This window comes from Danio rerio, chromosome 11 (assembly GCF_049306965.1).
Source record: "Danio rerio strain Tuebingen ecotype United States chromosome 11, GRCz12tu, whole genome shotgun sequence".
NCBI lineage: Eukaryota > Metazoa > Chordata > Actinopteri > Cypriniformes > Danionidae > Danio > Danio rerio.
The window spans coordinates 40105001-40131711 of NC_133186.1; the positions used below are offsets into that span (position 1 = coordinate 40105001).

Consider the following 26711-nt stretch of genomic DNA (forward strand, 5'->3'; position numbering starts at 1 on the left):
ACAGACAGACAGACAGATAGATAGATAGATAGATAGATAGATAGATAGAGATAGATAGATAGATAGATAGATAGATAGATAGATAGATAGATAGATAGATAGATAGATAGATAGGTAGAGGTAGATAGATAGATAGATGGTGTAAGAGCATGAGTCAAACAAGCCAACCCCCGCCTCTCTACGATGTTCTGATGCTGAGATATAGCTGGTGCCATATCGTTGCTAGGTAAATCTGTTTTGTTGCTATGGAGTTGATTGACAGCTTAGACTGATGATGTATCAAAGCTTCTTGCCAGTATGAACAGTTAAAAACAACCCCCATGTCTCTATCACACTGCAGCATGACAATATCAGTCTGAACCTCTTTAATGGCAGTCTATGGGACAGTTGCTAGGGTGCAGTATCTGGTTGTTAGGGTGTGGCTAGACAGTTAAAAGGCCATCAGTGATTGGCTGCTGGCTAGACTGAGTTAAATGAGATCAATCATTAGTCTGTAGGACAGTCTGATGCAGAGTTATGAGCTCACAAAGTTTGATCCCATGTTAAGTCAATGAGAGTCTTTTGCAATGGAAGTCTATGGGACGGTTTCTAGGGTCCAAAAGTGGTTGCTAGGGCGTGGCCAGAAAGTTTAAAGGTGATCAGTCATTGGCAGTTTGATAGTCTGAGTTAAATGAGCCCAGTTAGAAGTCTGTGTGACATTCTGATGCGGAGTTATGAGGTCACAAAGTTTGACCCAATGTTATGTCTATGGGATTTTTCCGACGGTCCCGGGACGTTTTTCGGGAAACCGAAAGTCGGATCAGTCGGAAAGGATATAGCAACTCGAGTCAGAATAGTTTGGAGGTCTGACCCGAGTTTGATGGTCATAGCTTGAAAGGTCTAGGTGGAGATAGAGTTTAATTTTTAGTCTCAGAAGAAGAATAATAATATTAATAATAAAAATAATAATAAGTTTAATAGGATAACAGTAGTCTGGCTTGCTACACAAGCCAGCCTAATAATAACTAGATTCTTAAAGTTTGAGAACAAACTTTGAGGCTGGCTTGTGAAAGCCTGACGGTAATAGTTTATTTAAACAGTTTTAAAAAGTATGAAAAGATAGATAGATAGATAGATAGATAGATAGATAGATAGATAGATAGATAGATAGATAGATAGATAGATAGATAGATAGATAGATAGATGTTGTTAGCATGATTCTAGCATGAATTAGCATAATGTTAGCATGATTCTAGCATGAATTAGCATGTTGTTAGCATGATTCTAGCATGAATTAGCATGTTGTTAGCATGATTCTAGCATGAATTAGCATGTTACTAGCATGATTTTAGTATGAATTAGCATGTTACTAGCACGATTCTAGCATGAATTAGCATGTTACTAGCATGATTCTAGCATAAATTAGCATGTACCTAGCATGATTTTAACATGAATTAGCATGTTACTAGCATGATTTTAGCATGAATTAGCACGATTCTAGCATGAATTAGCATGTTGTTAGCATGATTCTAGCACGAATTAGCATGTTACTAGCATGATTCTAGCATGAATTATCATGTTGTTAGCATGAATTAGTATGTTACTAGCATGATTCTAGCATGAATTAGTATGTTACTAGCATGATTCTAGCATGAATTAGCATAATGTTAGCATGATTCTAGCATGAATTAGCATGTTGTTAGCATGATTCTAGCATGAATTAGCATGTTGTTAGCATGATTCTAGCATGAATTAGCATGTTACTAGCATGATTTTAGTATGAATTAGCATGTTACTAGCACGATTCTAGCATGAATTAGCATGTTACTAGCATGATTCTAGCATAAATTAGCATGTACCTAGCATGATTTTAACATGAATTAGCATGTTACTAGCATGATTTTAGCATGAATTAGCACGATTCTAGCATGAATTAGCATGTTGTTAGCATGATTCTAGCACGAATTAGCATGTTACTAGCATGATTCTAGCATGAATTATCATGTTGTTAGCATGAATTAGTATGTTACTAGCATGATTCTAGCATGAATTAGTATGTTACTAGCATGATTCTAGCATGAATTAGCATGTTGTTAGCACGATTCTAGCATGAATTAGCATTTGACTTGCATGATTCTAGCATGAATTAGCATGTGACTAGCATGATTCTAGCATGAATTAGCATGTTGTTAGCATGATTCTAGCATGAATTAGCATGTTACTAGCATGATTCTAGCATGAATTAGCATGTTGTTAGCATGATTCTAACATGAATTAGCATGCTACTAGCATGATTTTAGCACAAATTAGCATGTTGTTAGCATGATTCTAACATGAATTAGCATGTTACTAGCATGATTCTAGCATGAATTAGCATGTTGTTAGCATGATTCTAGCATGAATTAGCATGTGACTAGCATGATTCTAGCATGAATTAGCATGTTGTTAGCATGATTTTAGTATGAATTTGCATGTGACTGGCATGATTCTAGCATGAATTAGCATGTGACTAGCATGATTCTAGCATGAATTAGCATGTAACTAGCATGATTCTAGCATGAATTAGCATGTGACTAGCATGATTCTAGCATGAATTAGCATGTAACTAGCATGATTCTAGCATGAATTAGCATGTTGTTAGCATGATGGATAGATAGATAGATAGATAGATAGATAGATAGATAGATAGATAGATAGATAGATAGATAGATAGATAGATAGTTAGAGATAGATAGATAGATAGATAGATAGATAGATAGATAGATAGATAGATAGATAGATAGATAGATAGATAGATAGATAGATAGATAGTTAGAGATAGATAGATAGATAGATAGATAGATAGATAGATAGATAGATAGATAGATAGATAGATAGATAGATAGTTAGAGATAGATAGATAGATAGATAGATAGATAGATAGATAGATAGATAGATAGATAGATAGATAGATGGAGTGCGAGCATGAGTCAAACAAGCCAACCCCCGCCTCTCTACGATGTTCTGATGCTGAGATATAGCTGCTATTATATCGTTGCTAGGTTAGTCTGTTTTGTTGCTATGGAGTTGATTGACAGCTTAGACTGATGATGTATCAAAGCTTCTTGCCCGTATGAACAGTTAAACACAACCCCCATGTCTCTATCACACTGCAGCATGACAATATCAGTCTGAACCTCTTTAATGGCAGTCTATGGGACAGTTGCTAGGGTGCAGTATCTGGTTGTTAGGGTGTGGCTAGAAAGTTAAAAGGCCATCAGTGATTGGCTGCTGGCTAGACTGAGTTAAATGAGCTCAGCCATTAGTCTGTAGGACAGTCTGATGCAGAGTTATGAGCTCACAAAGTTTGATCCCATGTAAAGTCAATGAGAGTATTTTGCAATGGAAGTCTATGGGACGGTTTCTAGGGTCCAAAAGTGGTTGCTAGGGCGTGGCCAGAAAGTTTAAAGGTGGTCAGTCATTGGCAGTTTGATAGTCTGAGTTAAATGAGCCCAGTTAGAAGTCTGTGTGACATTCTGATGCAGAGTTATGAGGTCACAAAGTTTGATCCAATGTTACGTCTATGGGATTTTTCCGACGGTCCCGGGACGTTTTTCGGAAAACCGAAAGTCGGATCAGTCGGAAAGGATATAGCAACTCGAGTCAGAATAGTTTGGAGGTCTGACCCGAGTTTGATGGTCATAGCTTGAAAGGCCTAGGACGAGATAGAGTTTAATTTTTAGTCTCAGAAGAAGAATAATAATATTAATAATAATAAGTTTAATAGGATAACAGTAGTCTGGCTTGCTACACAAGCCAGCCTAATAATAAGTTTAATAGGATAACAGTAGTCTGGCTTGCTACACAAGCCAGCCTAATAATAATAATAAGTTTAATAGGATAACAGTAGTCTGGCTTGCTACACAAGCCAGCCTAATAATAATAATAATAAGTTTAATAGGATAACAGTAGTCTGGCTTGCTACACAAGCCAGCCTAATGAATCTACCAACATGAATAAACAATGAACTATACATTATAATTAGAGTATTTGTTCATGTCAGTTAATAAAAATACATTGTTCTTTGTTCATAGGTTGTTCATGTTAACTCACAGTGCATTAACTAATATTACCAGGCATTAGGTTGGGCATTAGTTAATGGTGAACTATGATTAGTATTGTTCATAGTTCATGTTAGTAAATATAACTAATGAAAAATAAAAGTAAGTAAAAGTGTAAAATGTGTGACCATTAGTTTCTTAAATCCAACTACTTTTAATGCTGTTAGTAAGAATTACTATGTGAAAATTAAACATGGTTTCCTTCATATAAAACAAACAAAATACTTAGTTGGTTTGTGTTGTAACCAAGGTAGTCACAGAGTAACAATTGTTTTGCTGGACTAATTATTGATTACTATTTGAATAATACTTACTGCACAACCTATACTAAATATACACTCACCGGGCACTATATTAGGTACACCTTACTCGTTCTGTGTTGGACCCTCCAGAACTGCCTTAAAACTTCATGCCAAAGATTCAACAAAATATTGGAAATATTCCTCAGAGATTTTGGTCCTTACTGACATGATAGCCTCATGCAGTTGCTGCAGATTTATCGGCTGCACATCCATGTTGTGAGTCTTCCATTTCACCAAATCTTAAAGGTGCTCTATTGGATTGAGATCTGGTGACTGTGGAGGCCGTTTGAGTACAGTGAACTTGTCCTGTTTAAGAAACACGCTAGAGATGATTCACGCTTGACATGGCGCATTATCCTGCTGGAAGTAGCCATCAGAAGATGGGTGGTCTTAAAGGGATGGACAAGTGGTTATTTGAGTTACTGTTGCCTTTTTCACAGCTCTAACCAGTCTGGCCATTCTCTTCTGACCTCTGGGATCCACCAAGTATTTCAGAACTGCCGCTCACTGGACATTGTCTCTTTTTCAGACCATTCTCTGTAAACACTAGAAATGGTTGTGCGTGAAAATCCCAGTAGCTCAGCAGTTTCTGAAATACTCAGAACAGCCCAACTGGCACCAACGACCATGCCATGGTCAAAGCCACTTAAATCACCTTTCTTCCCCATTCTGGTGCTCTGTTTGAACTGCAGCAGATCATAATGACTACATGTACATGCCTAAATACATTAAGTTGCTGCCATGGGATTGGCTAATTAGAAATTTGAGTTAACAAGCAGTTGGACAGGTGTACCTAATAAAGTTAAGTTATAGTAAAACCATAGTTAATTTTTGTAAGGTCAAAATAGAAGGCAACTGTGGTGTTTTAATTGGTAGAGTTTAAATCTCATGATTGTTTTTTTTTCTTTGCAATTCAGAGAATAGTTCACAATTGCAATTTCTCTTAATTCTGAATGTAAATTTTGCAAATGTAATTTTTTTTTTAGACCAGGGGTGTCTTGCAGATTTTAGCTCCAACTTGCCTTAACACACCTGCAAGGATGTTTTAAAGCCTAGTAAGAGCTTGATTTGCAAGCCCAGGTGTGTTAGGGTGATTGGGGTTGGAACTAAGCTTTGCAGGACACCTGCCCTCCAGGACGGAGTTTGGGCACCTCTGGTTTAGACTTTTTACAATTCTGTATTGCAATTCTGACTTTTTTTCCTCAAAACTGCAACATTAACTCTTGCAGTTTATTTGCTTTTGTCTAATTCGAGTTTATAGCTCAAATTCTGCTAAGTACTAGAGTTGCACGGTTTACCGGTTTGATGCTAGTATCGCGATACTATGGCTTCAAAATACTGCCGGTGCCACTGCAGTTTGTAAACGGTAGTATCGTCATTATTTGTTTATCTACAATAGATAATGTTGCATTGGGGGAAGTCACTAAAATGCTCACACGCAAGTGCTACAATAGATTATTTTATTTGAATGGTCTGTGGAGCACTTTAAAGTTGCAAAACTGTGGAGAATTCACGCCTTTTATGGTAGCATACTGCACGTTTTCTAATGCTTCAGATCGAACGCACATGTGAATCAGTTCATTTCTGTTACTGTTAATATGATTTAGCAGCTACAACAACCACAACAATCTCTTTAAAAGAACGAATCACAAAGTGAAAATTTTAATTACTTTGGATAGTTACCTGATAAGACTGAAAAAAAAAATAGATGAAAAACCCAAAATAGCAACAGAAAACATTGAAACAATTTTTGACCAAATCATATAGCCTAATTTAGTTGGAAAAATACTCTTTTGTAACAAATTTCAGTTGTTATAATTTGTATCTTTAGTTTAATGTACTTTTGTTGGTCAGTTATCTACAAAATAAACAAAAAGAGTGAATACATTTTAGCTTAAGTGTGGTGCAAATAATCCTTTTTGGTCTGAAGGGAATTATGAATTACATTCAAGTAGGCTTATTATAACATACAATATAGTATTTCTGACATTTTTCTTTATAATTTGAGTTATGAATTGCAGTATGGCAATACTACTTGGTATTGTGATACTTCAGCCGGTATAGTATCCATGGCTCAACAATAAGGGCCAGCGTGTGAGATGCTCAGGACAGTAGACAGAATGGTTACTGGCCCGATCGGGCAACTGATGCCCTGTCACTAAAGTTTAATTTGCCTGTGACTATTTGTCAATTGCGTGCAAATACAGTCCGAATCAAGAAACAGTTTGTGTTTTTATGCCTTCAAATACTATCTTCTTGGTTCCTCTTATTTGATTGGATGTTGTTAGTACATACTTTTTTTTTTACGTAACAACCATTACAGCGAAGAGACAGCAACATGGGGGCAACATCAAGTGATAATGCTAAAGGAAAACATTTGTTTCTAATGTCTTCGAAGGAGAAATTTACGAGGGTACACCAAGACTAAAAAAATAAAGTGATGTTTTGTACAGTTTGACATCAGTTTGGCAGGTCAGCCATCTTTTGTTTTGCAATTAAATACCTGCACATTTTGCTACTTTTGTTTGCAAATCACTGTTTGAAATTTTCTCATTATACATTTATTAACATTTTTTAAATATTTAAATTCTAGATATACAAATATTTTGACACAATTTTTAATTTGTGGCTAAGAAATAGCTATTAATTTGTATTTATTTTTTGGTCGGGCCAGTGAAAACATTTACAGGGCAAGTAAAAATCTGAACCACTGGTCCGATCGAGCCAGTAGTAAAAATCTTTAGCGTTGAACCCTGGTATTGTAAGATTATTTAAGTTTTTATCGTGACAACCCTACTAAATACATATCAAAACATGTGGTAATTTTAATTTAAAAAATGTTAGAATAGCCTAGAAATGTTTATAACTCGCAACTATCAGATAAAACATTCAATAATATCTGGCAACATTTGACAATGGGATGTAGTGCTTAATAAAGTCAACGTTTTTTTTCCAGAATCAATAAAGCTTAAATGGAAATTTTCTAGTGTTGGTAATTGTAGTAGTAATGCTTGTATTTTAGTAAACACCAATTGATAAGCAGGAAAAAAAAACACACAAACAAAATATTTATATCAATTCAAGTTTATTTATCATTAACCCAGTATTAACCAGTGATTCTGTAGCAATGAGTGCTGTACATGCAGTTCCTCACTCAAAGTTACTTTAGTGTAGATAAAACACTGATCACGGCAATTAAAAATAAATAAAGCACTGCAAAATAATAAAAAATAAAAGTCCTTTGGCCTTGCAATGGCAACATTTCTCCAAAATAAAAAAGCTGCAAACGAGTAAACACCCTTGTGGATTGTACCTGACAGAAAATACTGAGAATGTACATCACCTTCAGGCCTTACAAGCGGTCTTCTCTCTACAGTTCATCCACAGCTAATACTTTAATACTTTTCTACATCTAAACGTGTTCCTCCGTAAAATGCCTGGAATATGTTCAATATTACACATCTCTCCTTTTCAAATTTCACTACAATCACTCGTGCTAACAATACGACATTGACACTTGAGAAAGAATGCACACATTTTGCATAAAACAATCTTGTGTGGTCGTTTGCAGAAATTACACAAGTGCCCTTCAGAGAAAAACAAAAACAAAATCTACAGACTCGGTGAGAATCTACTATCAGCACCATTGGTTGTCCACTTCAATTGTAAAACCCACATGTTTCTAGCTAGCTATCTTACTGACAAACCATATTGAGAACTCATTTTGTGTGACTATTTCAAGTAACAGGTACAATGGAGCCAGTGAACGTAAGACTTCATGTAGTGCCATCGTCGATTGTTCAGAAGCTGTGCTTATGACCTTACAAAGACAGGTATAATATAAATACATTAATGCCATGTGTAAATTAGAAATCATCAAAGGCATGTCTTCAGCTTTGCTTCAACGTTTTATCTGGCCACATCCAAAAGCACATTGCATGTGGAGAGATTACCATACATGATTCGATGAACTCATAATGTCAAAATATTAATGCTTAACACTGCTTAAATTCATTAGTTGTTTAGTACTATCAATAGTTTAGCTAGCATTGTCCATACTGTCAGTTCTAAAAGTTTTTTACATGAGGTCATGGGTTAAAAACATGTCTAGGTCACATTTAACACCAGAATAAAGACTTATATTTAGCATCTGTTACTTTCATACCTTTTCCACAATATATTAAAGGAATATTTCAGCCAAAAATGACAAATCTGTCATTATTTAATCATAAATATTTTGAAGTACGCAGGAATCCAGTAACCATTGACTTCCATTGTATTTCCTACTATGGAAGTCAATGGTTACCCGTTGTCAGCATTCTTCAAAATATCTTCTTTTGTGTACAACAGAAGAAAGAAACTCAAAGGTTTGGAACCACTTGAGGTTGAGTGAATAGTGCGTTCACTGTCATTACAGGCTGAAACATCCCTTTAATATGTAATACAGCAAGTTTTAGCTTAATTAAAAATTAGCAAATGAAGGAATAAAAATAAAGCAAGCCTGTAATGTAGAAATTAGATCGCGATCTCGATTCATCCCCCTAGACGATTTTAATCCAGTATTTCTGCGATTCTGCCATACATATTGTCAGTTCTAAAAGTTTTTTACATGAGGTCATGGGTTAAAAACATGTCTAGGTCACATTTAACACCAGAATTAAGACTTATATTTAGCATACGTTACTTTCATACATTTTCCACAATATATTAAAGGAATATTTCAGCCAAAAATGACCAATCTGTAATTATTTAATTAAACTTTACTCATTTCAAACTTTGAGTTTATATGTTGAAAACAAGAGAAGATATGTTAAAGTATGCAGGCAACCGGTAACCATTGACTTCCATTGTTTTTCCCTCTATGGAAGTCAATCTTCAAAATATATTTTATTGTGCTCAACAGAAGAAAGAAACTGGGGTGAATAAATAGTGAGTTTGTTGTCATTACAGGCTGAACTATCCCTTTAAAATGTAATACAGCAAGTTTTAGCTTAATTAAAAATCATTGCAATCGAACGAATCAAAATGAAGCAAACATGTAATGTAGAAATTCTTCAAAAATATATCAAATTACTGCAGGAGGATGTATATGTGTGTGCCAGATTCTCTTGAAAGCGTAGTGATATTAGCAGAACAGTATAGAAATTCTTTCTTTTTCTGAGTGGAAATATGACCTGGATGTGTTTCAAATCAGCATAATACGAGTATTGTAATCATCGTAACAAACAAGACGGGTTGAAAGTAGTGGAAAATCCCTTTTAAACATTTTGGTTTAAACAGACGGCTTGTCCTCACGTCAGGCAAAGAAAAAAAAAGCACAATTGAATACTTCAAGAGTAAACTGAAACCAAAAGAACACTGTATTCTTGGGTAACTCGACACGTGAAAGTCTCCTGAAGACAATGTGAGGTAGAGGACTGTACTGAGCTGGAACAGGCAGCAGTGAAAGAGCAGGTACCATGTCAGATGGCGTGGCAGTGACGCGGCGGTGATTTTAAATATGGAGCCGAGAACATCACACCTCTCCAAAATTGGTGTGGCCCGTCTCCTTGGCATGTTCCCTTGCCTCCTTCTGCCCTACCAGGCCAGTCTGGCACACCATACAGCGCAAAGCAAACCGGTTGACATCTGTAAACTGCCGTTTCCTCCGTGCTTCGTCCGCTAGTTCCAGCGCTTGAGCTAAAATAACATCATCTACGGTGGAGAACACGGTCTGCGCAGGGACGTCAGAACCAGGCAACACCTTCTGAAGCGGATCGTAATGAATTCCGTCATAAATAAGCAGCACTCGTTTGGTGTACCCAGCATCTTCGCCGAATCGATCCACGCGTACCGTTTGAGTGTCCACAACGCAGATTTCACATTGGTAGAACTTGGAGAGGATGGAAACTTCAATGGCGCCTCCCCACGTGTCATCTCGACGGATCCATGTGCAGTATTCTTCATTGGTTTTGCCCAAAACGGCTTCTGAATACGCGGTGGGGTCGCTGGCTACTATTTGTGCGATGAGACCACGCATTTCGGACGCGCAGGCCGGGTCGTACACACCGCCTTCCATTACGTAGTTCACACTAGTAAACAAACAGGAGTTGTCGGCGGGCACTACGCGGCGCTCGACGACTGGGGTCACTTCAAAGCTGGGCCCTTTGGTCACAGTGGGTTGCACTGGGGGTTTGGGTTTGTTCTTCTCCTCCTCTACAATCAAAGTGTCTCCTGGAGGAATAAACAAAAACTATGATGAGGAAAACGATCAAAAATAAATGTGAATGAACTAGGGCTGCTTGATTATGGGAAAAATCAAGATCACCATTATTTTGGTCATAACTGTAATCACGATTGTTTTAAACGATTATCAGTCGTATGTCGGCGCAGATCTGTTTATGTTTTCACTTTCACATGCCATTTCATCTTTAAGGCCGTACTCACACAAGGTACAGTTGCCTCGAACCGGGCCAAAGCACGCTTGTCCCCCCTCCCGTCTCCCCCGACGGCCCGCGCTCACACCACAAACGGGCTTCGGCACGCTTACGTCATCGCTGCTGGGCTGTTTAGTGAGAAGCGCTCTCTCACTCAGCAGCACAGTGGAGATTTCTCTAGTTATAAAGTTTCAGTCGTTCGATATGCAGTCAAATATTTCGCCTAACAGTCCTTAGGGATGCGGGGACACGCAGTCAGATATTTCGCCGAACAGATCCTCCACTTTTGGCGCTCATAAACAATCATAAAGCTCTCGTGCCGCAGGAATGAGGAGCTCTGCTGAAGGCGCGCAGCTGTCGTGACGTGAGGAGTTTGTGTCTTTAATAAACGACGGCAGTTTGCGTTCACTGAACAGTAGGGATGTAACGGTATCAGAATTTCACGGTACGGTAATACCTCGGTATGAATGTCACGGTACGGTATTTATTGAATCATTTACAGGAAAAAACAAAACTTATGAAAATACTCCAAAAAAGTGCCAAAAGTGTCAATGACATACAAATTAGCCATCTATCTGTAAGCTTTGAAACAGGAACTTCAATTTTAATAACAAAAAAATATGAAACCATGTAAAAAAATAAAGTTTCAATTTAGTATTGTTGAAAACTCATCACATTCAACATTTAATCACTCACTCACTTAGATAGAGATGGGTTTAAAGGAAAATTATCATATAATTATAATCTGGTAAAAGCTGGTATCTCTGGGCATTTACAATGTCCCCTGCTACAGAAAAAAAAACCCTCTCATTTGGGACTGAGGTTTCTGGGACAAGAGAGATATGACTTGGCCCAGGTTGACAACAGTGGGTAACATTGTGCATTGTCTTTCCCCCACTTGAGAGGACAAACCATGAGTAAGATAGAGATCTCATGTCTGCATCAATCTGAACAGTGTGCTGACAACACCGCTATTCAGTACGCGCGCGCGACAACACCGCTGATAAGAACTCGCGCGACAACACCGCTATTCAGTACGCGCACGACAACACAGCTGATAAGAACTCGCGCGACAACACCGCTATTCAGTACGCGCGCGGCGACAACACCCGCTTTAGAGTTTTCCAGCTCTTTTTCATCCCCGCTTCTAGCAGCACACTCCATTTCCTCATTACTGGATCTGTAGCGACAACAGACCGCAAGGGATGATGGTCAAGCCTGGGCTGATGGGAATTGTAGTTTCCGGTACCTCCCGTTCGCTTCATTCGCCTGAGCAAATTTTCTCAGAAGACCTATAGTTTTACCGAGTCATGCGACTTTGGTAATATCGAAAAAAATTAATATTGCGGTATGACGGTATTTACAATACCGTTACATCCCTACTGAACAGTAATGATTAATAAATCTATATGAAACAGTCCCTTAAAAGTCACGTCTCGCTTTCAGTTTCGGGCTTTGGCGCGTTTTGCACTCACACACAAGCATACCGTGCCAAAGCCCAAGTGAACTATGCCCAGGCACACCTCTTCCAACCGGGCCAGGGCCGGCCAAGTGAACCGTGCTTGAGCCCGATTCAGCGCACTCACACTTCTCAAACGATCCAGGAAACGGGCCTGGGCACGGTACGGATGGCATAGTGTGAGTAGGCCCTAAGTCTTTATGTTCAGTTATTTCTTCATAACAAACAGGGGGTTAATGCGATTAATCACTAAGCGCTGCATTTTAACACATTTTTGCATGTATTTGATCACCTTAATGGTGCAGTTGTTGTTGTGCTGGTTGAAAGTCTCTTCACATTCCGATAGTACTGATTAAAATAATAATAATAATAATAATGCATTTTATTTAAAGGCGCCTTTCATGACACTCAAGGTCACCGTAGAGGACACCTAAAACAATCAATTAAAATAAAAACAATAGAATACAATACAAACTTTAAAAATGCAATCGGGTCAAAGACAATAGGCTGTTCTAAACAGATGTGTTTTGAGTTTGGACTTAAATTGTGAAAGAGAGTCTAAATTATGGAGATCAGGAGGAAGTGACATTCAAAGCTGAGGAGCAGAGTGGCTGAAGGATCTGCTCCCCATAGTGACAAGGCGGATAGAGGGAACAGTGAGGTGAATGGAAGAAGAAGACCTGAGTGTTCGAGAAGGTGTGGCGTTATGAACATGATTAGCAAGGTATGGAGGAGCGAGATTGTGGATGGCTTTAAAGGTGAGAAGAAGTATTTTATAATTCATTCTGAAAGAGATGGGAAGCCAGTGAAGCTGTTGTAGAATGGGTGTGATGTGACAGACAGAGGGAGTTTTTGTGATAATGCGGGCTGCGGCGTTTTGTACCAGTTGTCATTTATGAAGAGTTTTTTTAGGGAGGACAAACAGAAGGGAATTACAGTAGTCTAAACGGGATGTGACTAAACTATGAACAAGTATGGCAGCTGACTGAGGTGTGAGGGTAGGACGTAAACGATTTATATTTCGAAGGTGGAAATAAGCGGACCGGGTGACATTATTAACATGTGCAGTGAATGAAAGGGTGCTGTCGAAGATGACCCCCAGACTCTTAATCTGAAGGGAGGGGGTAACGACAGAATCCTCGGTGGGAATGGAAAATCTATGTGGTTTATTTTAAGTGGATTGTGTAATTATTAGGGATGTAACGGTATTGTAAATACCGTCATACCGCAATATTAAATTTTTTCGATATTACCGAAGTCGCATGACTCGGTAAAACTATAGGTCTTCTGAGAAAATTTGCTCAGGCGAATGAAGCAAACGGGAGGTAGCTGAAACTTCATTTCCCATCAGCCCCGGCCTGGCCATAATCCTTTGCGGTCTGTTGTCGCTACAGATCCAGTAATGCGGAAATGGAGTGTGCTGCTAGTAGCGGAGATGAAAAAAGATGGAAATGATCGAACCTAAAGCGGGTGTTGTCGCCGCGCGCGTGCTGAATAGCGGTGCTGTCGCGCGCGTTCTGATCAGCTGTGTTGTGGCGCGCGTATTGAAAAAGCGCCGAGGGGGGGTTGAGCGCGCATACTCAAGAGAGGTGTTATCGCGCGCCTACTGAAGGGCTGGACTGGACGGAGGTTGTGTCGCGTCGCGGGGGCACTTTTGATCGTTTTGGAAGGGCATTTTCTATCCAAGACTAAAAAGGGCATGTGCACTGCACAGGTTGAGCCCTATGTGTGCACGTGCCTGCAAGTTGGGGAATACGACTAATAACAGTCATGGGGACTGCAGAAACACAGCACACTGTTCATATTGATGCAGACATTGACTTGTACCGCAAAGAGATCTCTATCTCACTCATGGTTTGTCTTCTCAAGTGGGGGAAAGACAATGCACAACGTTACCCCACTGCTGTCAACATGGACCAAGTCATATCTCTCTTGTCCCAGAAACCTCAGTCCCAAATGAGAGGGTTTTTTTCTGTTGCAGGGGACATTGTAAATGCCCAGAGATACCAGCTTTTACCAGATTATAATTATATGATAATTTTCCTTTAAACCCATCTCTATCTAAGTGAGTGATTAAATGTTGAATGTGATGAGTTTTCAACAATACTAAATTGAAACTTTATTTTTTTTACATGGTTTAATAATTTTTTGTTATTAAAATTGAAGTTCCTGTTTCAAAGCTTACAGATAGATGGCTAATTTGTATGTCATTGACACTTTTGGCACTTTTTTGGAGTATTTTCAAAAGTTTTTTTTTTTTTCCTGTAAATGATTCAATAAATACCGTACCGTGACATTCATACCGAGGTATTACCGTACCGTGAAATTCTGATACCGTTACATCCCTAGTAATTATAAGTAGAAGTTCAGTTTTATTGTCATTTAAATTCAAGAAGTTTGTGGTGAATCAGGATTTGATGTCTGCAAAGCAGTTAGTAAGGGATGAAGGTGGGAGTTTGTGGTTGGGTTTGGTTGATAGGTAGAGCTGGGTGTCATCTGCATAGCAATGAAATTGGATTTGGTGTTTGCGGAAAATATAACAATATAAGTGGAAGAAGATAAATGATAAATAGCAGCGGACCCAAAACTGAACCCTGGGGCACACCTGTAGTGACTTAAAGGATCTAATTCGGTTTATATGTATTTTTATATTTTGGGTAAGGCATGAGTCAAAAAAAGTTCATCCAATTAAAAATTGTCGGACCGACAAATAACTCAATTACGACAGGTAACTCAAACTGTCTGTCAACAAACTTAAATGTAAACTTCTGCGCAGCCTCTTTAAGCAGACAGATACGTCACTGGCGCGTACACATGAAGCACGGATCACTAGCTGACAGACACGTCAGGCAAACTCTGCATCATCCTGAACTTCTTGCTGAAAGACCGACGTGGCCTTGTATGCATTAAAAAAAGATTGTTTCTAAAAGGGCTTCTGCCAAATAAGCAGAATCAAAACTTTTCTAAACCCTGAATAAATATCGGAATTACTTTTGCACGCTAAAGGGAAATGACGTTATGCAGTTCAAAACAACAATCTGAAGGATGACACCAAGGCTGAAGTATTACGTTTAGACAGTTGTGTTTTAAAACAATTTCAGCCACACAAAGCTTATGTAGACTGTTTTGTTGTTTATGAATGGGTTCATATGCATAGAAGTGTTGTTCAGCCACTGGCAGAAGATTTGCTATTTTCAAGTTCAATGGAGTACCTTTTACAGCATCAATAATATAGTTGGTAAAATAGACCCGAGCATTCCTTTAGTTCAATTGTAAAAGGATATGAAAACAAGCGATGTACGAGGATCAGCGAGCACAATTGAAAATGAAAAGTCACTCATTGTCTTGATAACGTAAACGTAAGTGTATTGTAAACAGAAGACAGGATATTTCTGTTTTAGCACTGCTTTTTTCTGATCTGATTTTTATTTAGTTTAACAACAAAACATCAGGAAACATGCTCTTCCGCCTAACCAGCTTTACTGAGGTGAAGTTTGATTTATATTTACACACGTGTTTATTTTTGAACAGTGACAGCCTGTGACTCTAGGGAACTCTAGGGTTTTAGGGAAATATAATTCCTGCACCCGCTGGCCTGTCCACAACTATGCTTGATAAAGTGTGTGACTCCATAGAGTTTTCTAACTGGTGATTTGTGGTGAATGACATGACCTAGTGTTTTATCAAATAAGTGCACGTTCGTCTGTTCATGACTTAATGAGGTGTGGCTTTGGACGGCAGGGGAGGGTCGTAAAATTTCTAAGCTATTATGCTAATGCTAGCATTCTTGCAGATCACCTACTGCACCTTTAAGATAACTATGTGTGTTCTGCTAACCTGATTTGATAGGGTAGTCTTTGAGATGGGCTTCACCGTTGCGTAGATCCAGGCTGGACGGTGGATAACCGACCATGATTTTCTGTACATCGCATGGTATCCCTGTCAGCTCCTCGATCTTATCTTTGAGTTCCTGAACACAAGATTGGTGTGTAAGGCCCTGCATCAGATGGGTCCCGTTCTTGGCTTTGCAACGCAGACGCAGCATCCTGTACCTGTTCACTTCTGAACACAAAAAAACAGATTCACGAAGCAAGTTTATTTGATGAACAACATTCAAAACAGAGCAAATACTGAAATGTAGATTATTTTTAAGAGCACCTATTTTACCCCTTTTACAAGATCTAAGATAAGCCTTTGGTGTCTCCAGAATGCGTCTGTAAAGTTTCAGCCGAAAATACCCATCAGATTATGTATTAAAGCCACCAGAATCTGCCCGTTTTAATGTCCGAGTACGGTGTAGATGTTTTTGTAGCCTGTGCCTTAAAATGAAAATGAGCTGCTTCTCCCCGCCCACCGTTCCCACCTGCTTCTCATCATGCATTCCGTCAGATAAACAGCAGTCAGTGACGGACTTGGGCAAAGCTGAAATACAGCTCAAAAATACCACGTTTATTTGATGCATTCGTGGTGTAGTTTATTCAAGCCTTACTGAAATGATGAGTCTCACACAAATGCCGTTTGCAGGACACAAACACATATTAGCGTTTACTGATGCCATGCGTCTGTGGTGATTATAGTACTCCAGAATTACATTGTAAAAAGCCTGTTCTTAACTATGGTCTTCGGTCACAGGATATTTATTTACTCTCTGTCCCTAAAGTGCGGACTGAGATGGGAAAAAAGGCTTTTAAGTACGCAGCACCTTTTGCTTGGAGTAATCTGCAAACACAGTTGCAGTTCAAAGACTTGATTTCACTACATGCTTTTAAAAAGACTATAAAAGATTTAGAAGTTGAAACACGGTTCGTAGATGTTTTAAATAGTTGTCGGTGGGATTCATGTTAACTGTAAATTGTTTTTTGTTTGTTGTCTGTTGGACTCATGTGACTTGTGTACTGCCTAATCTTGGCCAGGACGCTCTTGTAAATAGATTTTTAATCTTAATGTGTCTATCCTGGTAAAATAAAGGTTATAATAATAATAATTCATCAATTACACTGATTTTACTATCTTTATAACAAACATTATATGAACATATATTATAAAACTTATAAAAATCACAGAGATTTGGAACTTTGGAGCTGGAATCTCAGTTTATTTGCATATACATTTATGTGTATATATGCTATTATATAAACATGGTGCCTGTCAATCAATTCGGTGGGCGGGGAAAATAAAATAAAATTGCACTCCTACATCAAGCGGCGATGTGCCTCAAAATCACTTGGATTTGGGTCCTATTTTTTACGTTAGTAAATAAAAATAAAAAAAAGACTTGTGTTTGTATCACTCCAATATGACAGTGGACAAATTACACTTACAAACTCCAACACTTTCTCTCCAAACAGCTTACAAATGTTGATTTTCATCATGGGTGCCCTTTAAATGTGTGTGGCCTTTATCCCAGTGTCAGTCAGACTGTTGAATATTTAGAATATTTTATATATAATATTGTATATTTGCATTCACTACTTCTGTTTTTAAAATGTATGTATTGTCTGTTTTTTTGTCCTGTCTCTGTAATAATGTTGCACAGTCAAGCTCTGTCACGAAACCAAATTTCTCAAATATGTGAACATACCTGGAAATAAAACTCTTTCTGATTCCCAACACAGATCGACCGTGTGCATATGTTTTTTGTTTGTGTATGCAATTCCTAGCATGTTTGTTTTTTTAATTATTTTTATTGTGTCAGAACTTGCTGAAGTGAGTACACAGACGTACACAGAGTACGCAGAAAATGTCCTCTTGATGGACAAAGTATAACTTACAAAATAAACAAAGAAAACATCAGATTTTCAATGACAATTTAAAAAAATATATATTATTTATACAGATTATAAATACATAATATATCAAATACACAAACGAAACAAGAGAGAAATATACTAAGTTGGTAACAAATATATTCCAATATTTTAAATAATACAAATATTTAAGAGTCACTACAGATAATGGATTGTGCTGAGCTATTGAGAAACAACTACTAAACAATAAACTATAGAGTTTAACGCGAAACTAAAACAACATATACATATACAATTAGTCAATTCAATATTTTTAACCTTATTTTCTTCTCCCTTAAGTAAATGTAGATCGAGCTAAGTAATATAATTGCCAATGTTGACAACAAGATAAGCTAGGCTAGCTAATAGCCATGCCACATTACGTTACAAAAGCTCAGCTTACATACAGTTAAGTCGTATTAAAATGAACAGTTTTTCACTAGAATTGTGTACTCTTAAAGATAAACAGAAATATAATCATAAATGTAATAAAAATGGCTAAATCACTCACCGCCGAGCGTCTCTTTAAACAACAACAGACACACTGACCGTGCAAAAGCCTGCGCGGTACGTCACACACACCTTGTGTACTACGTCGAAAACTACGCTTCAAATGTGATCTATTACATATATCTATGATCTATTAATGCGTCAATAGCATTACATTTCAATATCAGCGGAGCCTTGGTATATTTAATAAGAAATTAAATGGAATAGCTGTACTTTTTAATGTAATAAAGCGTTTAAATGAAACTCTAAGGGTAAATGCTGATTGAAACCGGTATAAAGACCATGGTCGAAAGTTTTTGTCATCAAAGGACTTTTTGAGAGCTAAAGTGGGAGTATGCCGATTATCTTTTGATCTTTTGCTACTTTGTTTATTTCTGATCGAGCACCTGCTTTTGAAATTTTTAGATGTGCGCACATTTCTGTTTTTTTTTTTTTTTTTGCTTTGAAACCGGTGTATTATTATTGCACATAACGTCTTAACAACTTTTAATAGTAGTATGCATTATATAAAGTTTAAATAAAGCATTATATAAAATTGTGTGAATCTGCCTTTCTGTAGTGTCTCCCCAAGCCACAGGAGGCATTACATAGAATCAGCGCGCCATTTTATCTGCGTCATTCTGTTTCCGGATTTGCGCCGCCATTGAAACAACAGCAGCCAACGTGAGATTTTCGTTGCCGCGCCAATAACTATTACACTTAATATCACATTTTGTCACTTTTTATAATAACATCCGGATATTATTGAGAAGAATGGCGTACAGAGGACAAGGACAGAAGGTTCAAAAGGTCATGGTGCAGCCCATCGTATCCTTTCAGGCCAAATAGCTGCATTGAGCTCTCGCCATTGTACCGATATGTGTTGGATGTGTGCTGTTATATGTATAATGTAATATACTTTGACATATTATTGTATAATATAATATAGTTTAGCATATTATTGTAGGTAATATAAGTTGTGTTAGCTAACATTTTGAATACTAAATACTTTTAGCAATGTTTGAGCTGATTATAACAGTGTCCCTGCGTTACAAATGAATGAAAAAGGTTATGAATCGTGTTTATATGTCATTTGTTTCCTTAACGAGTCTTTCAGAACCTTATTTTCAGGTATCTACAGAATGTAAGTACTTGTTTTTCAATCTGCGACATACACAAGCTTTTATCTGTCCACATATGTCTATTTTTTCATGTGTTTATTGTATTTTTGTAGAGTAAAATCTTTATTCTGTTATACCTGCTGATTTATAGATGTCTTGATAAATATCAAAAGTGGTAGTTCTCTCAGAAATGAAAATATTGTAAGCATTGAGGTAAAGTTTGTTAAATTATATTCACACATTCTGAATTTCACGTTCAATAAAATACAGGTCATGGAAAACCTGAAAAAGTCATGGAATTTTGACACAGCATTTTGCAGGCCTGGAAAAGTTTTGTAAAAACAGGGAAATCCACAGAATTTTGGAAAAGTCAGAGAAATTAGTTGAAAAAATATCTGTACACTTGATTTAGCGCGATATTGAAAAGATCTGACTTTACAATATTTTGTATTTCTGTGATCTATATTGCGATGTGAAAACTATTTCACCTGGTGATTTAAATAGAGGTAAAGTTGGTTTTATATTCTGATATTCAGACTTTCCCCTTAATAATATAATTACAGAAAAGTATTCTTTGCAAATTGTAAATGGGGAAATCATATGAGCAGCAAATGACTATCAAAGTACATTGTTCACAGTGAATTAGATAGTGTTAATGTTGTTTAGAACTCATACGTGCATGCTAATTCTGAATATTTAAGGTAACATGGTAAACAATAAAGAGACTGCAGTGCTAAATGAATGAATGTGTAAATATAAAACCAACTTTACCTATTTGATTCAACAGGTATATTTGGATTGATTGGGGGAATTTTGTAGAGGAGTGAATCTTGAATAATACATAACAGATCAATTACAAGCATAGATAAATAAAATATAGTAAAGATAAAATATAATTATAGTTTTCAGATAATCAACACTGCAGAGTCTTCACTGTATATTATTTAATCTTTATTAGAGTTACAAAACATTTCTTGTGGCCGGATGTTTTGAAATTTGAAATATTGAAATGTTCACACAGTCACAAGCCTTATAGGGACAGTTTACTTAAAGATTAAAATGTACTCACTATTTACTCACCCAACCGTTTACTCCATTATGATTAAACTCGAAATTAAACTATTATCTAATATATATAATTTAATATAATTTTAGGGTCAAATATCGACACGCCCAAACATTGGGTTAAAAAGTGACATTTAAATTTCATTAGATAAAAGGTTTTGTCCATATTTGACCCAATTTTGGGTTCCGACAATCCAGCATTTTTTTTTTTTTTTTTTTTTTTTTTTTTTATACAATGTTTTTTAAAAATTGTTTTGTTTAAACCACTTGGCACAAAATCTAAATGAGCAGTTGGTAATAATTTTCCTGCTTCTTTGCAGCGTTCCCGAATCTCGGTGTGGCTGTACGAACAGGTCAACATGCGGATAGAGGGTTGCATCATCGTGAGTAAAGTCTCCGATTTACCAATAACACTAGAGCTGGGAATCTGGGCTGCTTGATCAATTGAAATGAAAACTCAATCCTACCTTTTCAGGTTAGCTAAATCCTAATTCACAACTGACAAAATGCGCATAAAAATCGCCTTCAATTTATTGCCCAGCCCTACTGGGATTCTTTAATTAAATCAATGCATTGAATCAATAAATCAATATTCAACTGCAATTCATTATAAAGTGATGAGTATTTATTTAATATAGCAGAAGACGATATTATTAGCCCTCCTGTGAAAATGTGAGTTCTTTTTGTTGAACAGAAAACTGGGAAATCTTCTCGATATGTCATGTATGTTTTTTTCCTCTGGAAGATGTACATTTATTTTACTTTGGAAGGAAGTAAAGCAATTTTGACCTTTTAAAAATAATCTCAAAAGTTAATATTATTAGCCCCCTTAAGAAATATTTACATTTTTGATTGGCTTCAGAACAAACCTCTGTTCTCCAATGATTCCCTGATTACGAATGCTTTATAATCATTGCTTATGAATGCTAATTACCCTTAAGCTGAATGCTTGTATCTTTTAAAAATAATATAGCAAAAACAAAAGAAATTAGTAATTAATACTTGTTTAAAAATGTGCTGGAACAATCTCTCTGCTAATCAGCACTTGGGAATTATAATTATTATTTTTATAAATATGCCATCATCGGTGTATAATATTTACTCCTTTTATCAGTACAATATACACTCACAAGCCACTTTATTAGGTACACCTGTCCAACTGCTCGTTAAGGCAAATTTCTAATCTGCCAATCACATGGCAGCAACTCAATGGCTGTTTCTCAATTCCAAGAATGCAGAGATTGGACTTGCGTTCTTGTGGAGACCAGTCTTGCCAGTTTTCCTTGGAAGAACAAACTCGGGAGACCACGAGAACAGGGAACGCATCCAGTGGGAAATGGGATGCTGCGTTCTTCCTGATGGTCACGTGACCTTCACTCGTTTTAATTTAAAATTTAAACATTACAGCATTCATACAATGAGTTATTGTTTTTCCCCTTTTCAAAATATATACTCTGCATAAAAACATTATAAATATACGTTGCACAGTATCAATAAAACAGATTTTAATACAAATTTCAGCAAACAAACACCCTTATTGCCTTTATTCCTTTATTAAGATGTCTATGGTAATGTTTATATTTACCGTTTCATTTAGGGAAACTCCTGAGGTAAATAAGTGATATCTCTGAACTTTAATAATAAATCTAAATAAAATGCGGCGCTTCCCACCTCCAGTCGCAATGACTTCTGGGAATTCTAGCAAGATCGTTGCTCAAGTCTGCATCGCTGCATCCTCAATATCAAGAACGCATTCGGGAAGTTTCACGAGTCCTCTGTTCTTGCAGTCTTGAGTTTTGGAACTGAACTTTGGCAGCTGATGATGACATTACATGACTACAAGGACGCAAGACCACTAAAGATTGCATATTGAGCAACAGCCAATGCATTTAGGCATATAGAAATTATCCAAACGATCTGCTGCTGTTCAAACGGAGCATCAAAATGGGGAAGAAAGGTGATTTAAGTGACTTTGAACGCGGCATGGTTGTTGGTGCAGGACGGGCTGGTCTGAGTATTTCAGAAACTGCTGATCTACTTGGATTGTCATGCATAACCATCTCGAGGGTTTACAGAGAATTGTTTGAAAAGGGAAAATATCCAGTGAGGGGCAGTTCTGTGGGCGCAGATGCCTTGTTGATGTCAGAGGAGAGTGGCCAGACTGGTTCCAGCTGATAGAAAGGCAACCACTCGTTAAAACTGAGGTCTGCAGAAGAGCATCTCTGAATGCACAATACGTCCAACCTTGAGATGAATGGGCTACAGCAGCAGAAGACCACACCAGGTGCCACTCCTGTCAGCTATGAACAGGAAACTGAGGCTACAATTCACACAGGCTCACCAAAATTGGACAATAGAAGATTGAAAAAAGACACCTGGTCTGAGTCTCCATTTCCGGTGACATTCGGATGGTAGGGTCAGAATTTGGCGTCAACAACATTAAAGCATGGATCCATCCTGCTTTCTGTCAATTGTTTAGGCTGCTGGTGGTGGTGTGATGGTGTGGGGATATTTTCTTTCACTCTTCAGCAATTAAGGCAGTTCTGAAGGCAAAAGGCAATCCCAGCACTAGTAAGGTGTGCCTAATAAAGTGGCCGGTGAGTGTAGTTCTTTGTAAGTTTTTAAAATCTATTTTAAAGATAAAGAAGAAAGACACACAGCAGCAGGGTTTTTTAAATATTTAGACCTAATGCACAAACGAATGCAGATATTATGCAATAAGTCGATGCACATCTGACCATTCAAGTGCAATCCAAGGTTCAGTGTATACATGCTCCAGGTGTGTGTATGTATGTGTGAGTAATACCTCATTCACACTAGCAGTGACTTTGAAGCTGCGTGCCGCTCAGGGTGGTGAACTGCTGCAAGTGCAGGTCTGTGTAGGTCTAGAGCACGGAGAACACAACCAGCCTCTGAGCGAGCAGAGAGAGGATCATGTGAGCTCTACTCGCGCTCCTGTTGGCTATCACTCAAGAAAGTTGCTTTTCATAGTTGAAAGATTCTCAACTTGGTCACGCTGCTCAGAAGGTCTCCAGAAGTTGCTCACTCACTTTGCTGGTGCAAGTCACTCGTAGTGTGAATGAGGCTTAAGGCATTATAATAATTTTTGTGACTTATTACTCTTGCTGACTTATTGATATCAAGCCAGTCCTGCTCTTTATTTTCTGATGTACACTCTTTTTATTACCTAAATGTAATTACTGCCGGGCTGCTTTTACCATAAAACATATTTTGGTGGAATGTGGAAGTTTTAAAAACCATTAGACAAAATTTAAGGAGAGTATTTTGATGGACATTTTTAAAAAGGTATCACCAGAAAGAATTTTAAATAATTTATCACAAATTGAACTAAAAAATCATATTTAACTTTTGATGTATTTTTTTGTGAATTTGATCTATTTTGATTTTATATATTCGCCTAAAGTAACTTTTTTTATTGTAATACTAATGTTTTTATCATGTAATATTTTATTTATATCCATTTTGCCACGAAACAGCCAAAGGTTGCTGATGTGGCAATAAATAAATAAAAATAAATGAACACTTTTTTTGTAAAAAAAACTAAATATTTGACACATCAGTGCACCATGCATGATATGCCCATTTATTTACACATTTTAAATATGGATTGTTTTTATGGAAATATGGAAGTTTTTCATATCAACTGTGTCACACGTCTTATTAAAAAGCCTCTATGATTTCTTTTCTTTCAAGGGGTTTGATGAGTACATGAATTTGGTTTTGGACGATGCGGAGGAGGTTCACATGAAGACCAAAAACAGGAAGCCCTTGGGTAAGTGTGAACTTCACACTTGTGGTGAAATATGCATTTCAGAGAAGCAAAAATAAAAGAAATTTATGAAGAAATTCACAATGAGGGCTTTTTTTTTGTATTTAACAGGACGGATTATGTTGAAAGGAGACAACATCACGTTGCTGCAGAGTGTGTCCAATTGATCCACATGAATATTATTTGTTTGCTGTTAATGTTTGTTTTCATTTCTCAATATTTGGATTATTGACTGACCTATAATTGTGGAAACCTTTTTGTTGTTTTCTAAATCTCCAAAATAAACCCCTTTTTCACTGTTTCAGACTACTGTATTTAGTATGATACACAGTATTGTGCCAGTGGCGTAGTGGTTAGTCCATCGATGCATGCACTCTGCTGCTCAAGGCGACCCGAGTTTGATTCCCACCTCGAGGTCCTATGCCGATGTTTTATTTATTTTTTCCCCCTTTTTCTGCTTTGCATGCTTTTTCTGTCAGTACTCTACTGTTCTATCTATTATCGATGAAATCCCCCACAAAAAAAAATAATTATAAAAAGTACACAGTATTGTTTCTGACTGGAAACACTTATGTGACGGCTTCATTTTGTTAAACAAAAAGCAAATTATCAAATATTTGAGGTTGGTGTTTTTTAAGGTATTCCGAGTTCACCAAAAGCTAAATTCAATCAAAAATACAGGAAATATTATTGTAAAATAGGGAAACTTAAAATCTGATTTTATTTGATTATATTTAATTAGTTGAAGATTCAGCAACAGTTCTCTATTATTCAGTGTCAGATGATCCTTCAGAAATAATATGCTGATTTAAAGTCATAACTGTCTTTATTGTAACTTTAGTGCAGGGGTGTCCAAACTCAGTCCTGGAGTGCCGCTGTCCTGTTTAGTTTAGCTCCAGCTTGCTTCAGCACACATGCCAGGAAGCTTCTAGTATATGTGGTAAGAGCTAGATTAGCTGGTTCAGGTGTGTTTGATTAGGGTTGGAGGTAAACTCTCCAGGACACCAGCCCTCCAGCACTGAGTTTGGACACCCCTGCTTTAACGTGTTTAACCTCTTATAAATATTATTATTTGAAAGATTAGGCTTGTTTTTGTGCACAACAAAAACATGCACCACAAGTATAGCAGTTGGTGGGAGTAGTATTTGTCTCTAAAGAATTTGTAACTATAGTTGACACCTTATTGCAGCTAATCGTGTGGCCACTGGATGGCAGTACATTACACATTATCTACTGTTGTTGACTTGGACTAACTTCAAACGGTAAGATTTTTGCATGGGGTTAACGGTGCCATTTAATAATAATAATAAAATAAATATGTGTGTGTGTGTATGTGTGTATATATATATATATATATATATATATATATATATATATATATATATATATATATATATATATATATATATATACACACACACACACACAGCCCATATAACAAACTTTTCTGCCAATGTGTTTTACTGCTGAACTGTGATACTAAAAGTCTTTAAAAATTACATTAAAATATTATTTTTCTTAATATTTTTGAAGATCATTTAGTATATAAACCGTTAGTATTGTCTGCAGTTTGTGTCTGTCATAAAAAACTGGTTACCTTGACTTTTTTTGAGCTGAATCAAATTAACTCTGGGTTCATTGAACATACAGTATATTGTTAAATGGACTTAAAACAGCTTGCGTAACTTCTAAAATTAAGTTAGAACATAATTTACTTAAGGTGTTAACCTAAATTAATAAGCTAGTAAGTTTTAAGAAACCAAAACAAATGCTGTCATGACTAATTAATCATATCACTCTTTACAGTGTATAGATTTTTTTATTTGTAAACCCCTTTTGCTGAATAAAAAAAAAACCCTGAATCGTTTAAAGCAGATTGGAGCCATGTTTTCAGACATTGCAGTCTTAATTTATTATTTTATTAATTTATTTATTAATCTTTTATCTGTAAAAAAAATTTAATCAGTATTTGGTGGGTTAAGCTTTATTTATAATCACAGCGGTCATTTGGTGAAAAAGTCTGTGGTGAAAGGTTTATTTTTTATTTTATATATCACAGCTGTTACTTTGGTGTCATTGGGTGACAGTCTTAAAATAACTTGGTTAAAACAGTTTTTATTTTATTTATTATGACCTTTCAATCTTTAAGATTAATTTTGGTCATAATGGTGGAATGAAATAGGATAAAAACAATGGTTCTCAAC

At 36.8% G+C, this 26711-nt stretch overlaps 2 protein-coding genes across 3 annotated transcripts; one reads left to right on the forward strand and one right to left on the reverse strand.

Moving 5' to 3' along the window:
* Positions 1–7449: 7449 nt before the first annotated feature.
* yod1 (YOD1 deubiquitinase) lies at positions 7450–18603 on the reverse strand. 2 transcript variants are annotated; one of them, XR_012386784.1, is made up of 4 exons: positions 18554–18603; positions 16094–16318; positions 9074–10594; positions 7450–8546 (listed from the first exon to the last, which is right to left on the reverse strand). XR_012386784.1 is itself a non-coding variant. In NM_001017716.2 (3 exon segments), coding segments are annotated over 2 exon segments (906 nt in total). In that variant the 5' UTR covers positions 16302–16318; positions 18554–18597; the 3' UTR covers positions 9631–9896.
* Positions 18604–19183: 580 nt separating this feature from the next.
* snrpe (small nuclear ribonucleoprotein polypeptide E) lies at positions 19184–24813 on the forward strand. Its single transcript, NM_201004.2, has 5 exons — positions 19184–19359; positions 19649–19675; positions 21038–21100; positions 24432–24510; positions 24619–24813. The coding sequence occupies exons 1-5, from the start codon at positions 19306–19308 to the stop codon at positions 24672–24674; spliced, it is 279 nt and encodes a 92-aa protein (NP_957298.1). The 5' UTR covers positions 19184–19305; the 3' UTR covers positions 24675–24813.
* The last annotated feature ends 1898 nt before the right edge of the window (positions 24814–26711 follow it).

What these genes read in the sequence shown, in the direction of transcription:
- snrpe (NM_201004.2), top strand. Translation starts at nt 19,306, where the DNA reads ATGGCGTACAGAGGACAAGGACAGAAGGTTCAAAAGGTCATGGTGCAG. An exon ending in AGGTCATGGTGCAGCCCATC is followed by an intron (nt 19,360 to 19,648) that starts GTATCCTTTCAG and finishes CGAGTCTTTCAG; the next exon opens with AACCTTATTTTCAGGTATCT. An exon ending in CAAAAACAGGAAGCCCTTGG is followed by an intron (nt 24,511 to 24,618) that starts GTAAGTGTGAAC and finishes TGTATTTAACAG; the next exon opens with GACGGATTATGTTGAAAGGA.